At 43.6% G+C, this 4,729-nt stretch overlaps 1 protein-coding gene across 1 annotated transcript; it reads left to right on the top strand.

Moving 5' to 3' along the window:
* The first annotated feature begins 625 nt into the window (after positions 1-625).
* On the top strand, positions 626-1,559 carry LOC149849249 (early nodulin-like protein 19). The gene is made up of 2 exons (XM_090013880.1): positions 626-904; positions 1,021-1,559. Exons 1-2 carry the CDS (start codon positions 727-729, stop codon positions 1,359-1,361), a joined length of 519 nt encoding a protein of 172 aa, XP_089870006.1. The 5' UTR covers positions 626-726; the 3' UTR covers positions 1,362-1,559.
* The last annotated feature ends 3,170 nt before the right edge of the window (positions 1,560-4,729 follow it).

The raw sequence follows: 4,729 nt of genomic DNA, 5'->3' as shown, positions 1-4,729 counted from the left end.
TGTGGATCATTGCTTTATTCCATAATGTCTAACGACAAAGAAAAAGAAGAGAAGATTGTAAAAAGAGATGACCAGCAAATTCACCTATGACACCTACTACCAATGATCGAACCAGTCGATCGTGAACACATAAATATTTTGTAACACAAGGCAGGAACGAAAATGCAACAATGTGTTGTAAAACAGGCTAAAAAACAAGGCGATAACTTTGACTGGTGACGATGACAAAGTTTGCGTTATCAAAAGGAGCTCCTGTTACAGCAGATGACGCAAAAGTTTACTTCTTAGGGCAAAAACGAAACATTTGGACTTTGAAGAGTTAACATCATACTTTTTGAATGAAAGATTTTTTTTGTTCTTTTCTCGAACTGACATTTTCTTTCTTTTGAACCAAGAATATTTTTGTAATTTTTTTAATCATCTTTTCATGGCAAAAAAGCAGAAAAGAGTACTTAAGTCTTTGCAACCACATCAGATTTTGATGGTAAGTGATGCCTACAGGCATGGTGGCCTTCGTTGGGAACTCAAAACAAGAGATGCAGCTAACGGCTATCTTCAGGAGACAACATACACGCTCAAGGACCAGGGGTCTGCCAAAACCCGGCTTGAATTTTAAAAATAAAAAAGGGTAATTTAGTAACTTGATCATATCCGCCATATTTATACCGCTCTTTCACCTCTCAGACCAAGAGAGAGAGAGGAACGGAAGCCTCTAGAAGACGCGGCATGGATCTGCGGTCTCTCGCCCCCTTCCCCTTCGTTCTGCTTCTCCTGCTTGCCCTCCAGGATGCTCGTTTTGCCCTCGCCACCGACCACATTGTGGGAGACAACCACGGCTGGAACACCGGCGTCAACTTCACCGCCTGGGCTGCTAATCACACCTTCTACGTCGGCGATTTCATCTGTAAGTTCGGTTCCCAAGCCACCCTCTGCCTTTCTCCTAAAATCTCCGCACTCTTCCTAACCCTAACCTTTTTCTTCTTCTTCCTCTCCTCTCTTGATCTTTGTCTGCCGGTGCAGCTTTCCGGTATCCGAAGACGGGGCAGTACAACGTGTTCATGGTGAACAAGACTGGGTACGAGAACTGCACGACGGACGGGGCGCTGGGTAACTGGAGCAGCGGCAAGGACTTCGTCGAGCTCAAGGACTCCAAGCGCTACTACTTCATCTGCGGCAACGGCATGTGCTTCAACGGCATCAAGCTCACCGTCTTCGTTCAGAAGCTCCCTGCCTCTTCTCCCCTCAACGAGACCGCCTCCTCCAAGTCCGGGGCACCCGGATCAGTTCTCACCCGGTGGAGCTGGGGCGGAGACAGCAGCAGCTGGCTCTCCCTCGCCCTCGCTCTCGCCTGCTTGCTTTGAGCGAAGCTAGGGTTTGACCGCCGGTGGACCGGCTTTCTTTGAATTTGCCTCTTCCTTTGTGGGAGTGGGGTGGGGGGTTTTGTAATTTGTCATGTGCTTTTTCTTTAATATTTTTTGTGTGTTTTTTTATTTTTATTTTCGGTTTTGTTGAAGTGTGAAGGGCCCATTCTTAGAAAAATTGCGGAGCTTTTTCTTCTTTTACGGTTTGTTGTTGAACGATATGACGTCATTGCCCTTGTGGATTGGTTTGGAAATGAGAGAGCATGGTGGGGGTTGGAATATCTTGGGAGGTTTAGTTGGGGATTTGGTGTTTGTTAATGTTTGTGGAAAAAGAGAACTGAGGTCCCGATCTTGGGGCGTTTTCTCCAGTGACCAATTGCCTCAAAAGCCCGCTGCCAAACGGCCAACATGGACAGGGACTCTCGGGACGTGGTGCTAATTAAGCACCCACAAACCCTCTTGTGGTTAGTCAAGCAGGCTTGGTAAATAAGAGCTTGAAATGTTCATGCTTGGCTCATTCTTGTGGTGAGCCAAGCAGAGTTCGGGCTGTTACATATGAACAATTTTCATTGGTTAAGAATTGCAAGCTTTAGGATTGCAAGAAGCTGTGGTGTTCAATAGCTGGAAACATTAAGGGTATGTTTGACGTGCCGCTCCCAGCGTGATTCCAACAAAAATCATGCTGGGAACGACGATTTCCAACAAATGTTGGATGTGGTGGACGGCGTTCCGTCTGCCGCATCCTATAATATACATGATTTTTTTGTTCCACCCTCCCCCTGTTACAAAATGAATAGGGACAATGAGAAAGAAAAAAATGCATCGACTGGCACGCCATGCTCGTCGATGCGTCTCTCTCCCATCGCCCTCCACAACCCCCTCGTGATCTCCTCCACGAGGCTCCGGTTTTATCAAAGCGTAGGGCAGCCAAGGTGTGGTCGCTGATTTGGGGGTTCCCTTGGATTATAAAACAAGAACCCTTCAGAGTAAGATAGACGACGATGAAGAAGGATAAGGATTAGGAATTCCTCGTTCTGCCCGAATCTTCTTCTCCTGCTGAGTTTCAATCTAGCATTTGGCGGCTTCCAATTTTGCTTCTTGCAATCATGACCGAGTTTTTGTGTGTAAAGAGAAAATCCTTTTCTTCTGTTCTAAAAATTAACCTATAATGAAAGAAAAGAACCATATATTCTTGAGTTTGTGTTGATGGTGGGGTTGGAATTTTCATCCTTCGATTGATACATCATGGGTGTTGCCAGTCTAGGGTTTTGGAATTAGTCATTTTGCTTGAGGGAGATAGTTAAATGCGTGCTTCTCATTTGACCCATTGGTCCCCTCTATCTGTGATCCCCTTTTATTCTAATTGGGTAGTGTTTGAACCATAATTGGGTATGCCTGGATCATATATTGCAGCATAGCATGATGACTTTTATTCCTGAAACTCATTTTTGCCGTTTTGGTTTCAAGATGGGTCTATTTATTTCCTTTGTTCTTGCAGAAACTGACCACTTTTTAAAATGATGGAAAGTGTGTGTGCTACTCTGATGTAATATGTGGCTTCTTTCTTCCAGTATTGGGTAAGCCAGGGAAAATTTTGTGTGATTTTTGCAAAATCTACATAGCCAACAACCCCTTGAGTATCATGACCTGGGACAGAGACATAAGGACAATGTGGCGAAAAAGCTCTTTGCAATGCGGAAGGAGAAGGAAAGGAATGAAGCTGCTCGGGCTCTTGAGCACATTGAAGTTGTAAGATGGTGTTTGTTATTTGATCACTTTTTCCTTTTTTCGACTGAGTCTCGTGACGGCTTTGCAAATTGCAATTGGATGAGTAAGTGTAAAATTTGTTCACTTGGGAAACTTGACTGGTATAATGTGTGTGTGCTTTATTCTTTTAGTCTAGTTTTGAATGTAGATAATTGGATGATAAAGATCTTTGTAGGAATGAAAAAATAAAGATTAGTTATTGTAGTTGACATGATATTTGTCTGGCTCTCTGGCTTATGTGTAAGGAGAGTAGTTCGAAAGGATGTCTTGCAATTAACTTCTGGTTAAATGTTCAAAGGAGATCCAACATTACTCAAGCAACCAAATTCTAATCTTCATTTAAATGACACAGGTTACAGTTACACCATTCAATTTTCTACAGAATTTTAATATGTATGGTGTTACCATTGTTATTAAAAACACACCTCAAGGCGCAATAAGCGTGCCTCGCCTCAAGGCGAGGGCCTTTATGCCTTGAGGCACAGGTATAAAGCGTAATACCTTAAGGCGCACACCTTGAGGCGAGGCGTGCCTCGGACTGAGGTGCACACGTCTCGATTTATTTGGTCAAATGAGGGTCAAAACCCTCATTCGACCAAAAAATTAGGGCTTAAACAAAGCCCTACCGACCCTTTTATGTGTTTTTATTTTTTTTCTCACCTCTTATCTCCTTTTGCCTCCCATCTCTCTCTCGTTTTCATGTGCGACAGCAGGACCACTGTTGCCGGCGACCTCCTTCTCGCAACAACAACAGCCCCAAATGCAGGTTAAGGTAGGATCTCTGTATAGTATTCTTCCTCGTGTTCACACGTAATGCATTTGCTGGCCACATGAATGTCTCTCTTTTTAAGGTTAAACTGGGTTGTCAAGAGAGACCAACCATGAAAAAGTGTGAGCTCTAGGGAGAAGTCTCAACACTTAATAAGGCATGTTTGGAAACCACTCCATGATTGGCTTTAGAAGCACATGATATAGGGAGAAAACTGGAAAATGGACATCATGGCTAGAACTCTAGATAATTTGTCCTCATCCTATTTTGGCTTGATATGTTCCAGCTTCTTTTACCAAGTTCATCAAATCATTGAACTCATGCTCCTTGAGGTTCCTGCAAAAGCTCCAAGATCACCCACTGTTAGGATCCCAGTAATCCTTAACAATTCAATCTAATTCTTTAACCAAGTTGTAAGGGCAAGGAAAAATTGATGCTAAAGTGATCTGGTCACACAAATAATCTGTCCAGAACTTTAGAGAGTGACCACCATGTAGCTTAGCTGCCACCAATGTTTTATAGTCATGTAAGGTAGACAACTACCCGTCCAAACACCTGGATCTCTCTTCCACGTAGATATTACAATCTAGTTCCAAGGCGAGTTATCAAGAACATATTTGGCTTTTATGAGATCCACCCAGATCTTGTCTTCAGTGCATCACACCCACCCCTAGTCTGCCAGCAGGGCTCTGTTCAAGACATCCAGCCACACCCGATATCCAGAATTGTCTACCCATCATTTACATCTGCTCTCTCACAATATGTCTCCGGCATTGCTCTCTTAGCTTCCTCTAATGTGTCAGACTTATTTCTGAAGTAACAGCATTTGCAA

This window comes from Nuphar pumila, chromosome 1 (genome assembly GCF_984573655.1).
Source record: "Nuphar pumila chromosome 1, dmNupPumi1.hap1.1, whole genome shotgun sequence".
Lineage (NCBI taxonomy): Eukaryota > Viridiplantae > Streptophyta > Magnoliopsida > Nymphaeales > Nymphaeaceae > Nuphar > Nuphar pumila.
This window is presented reverse-complemented; position numbering and strand designations above follow the sequence as displayed.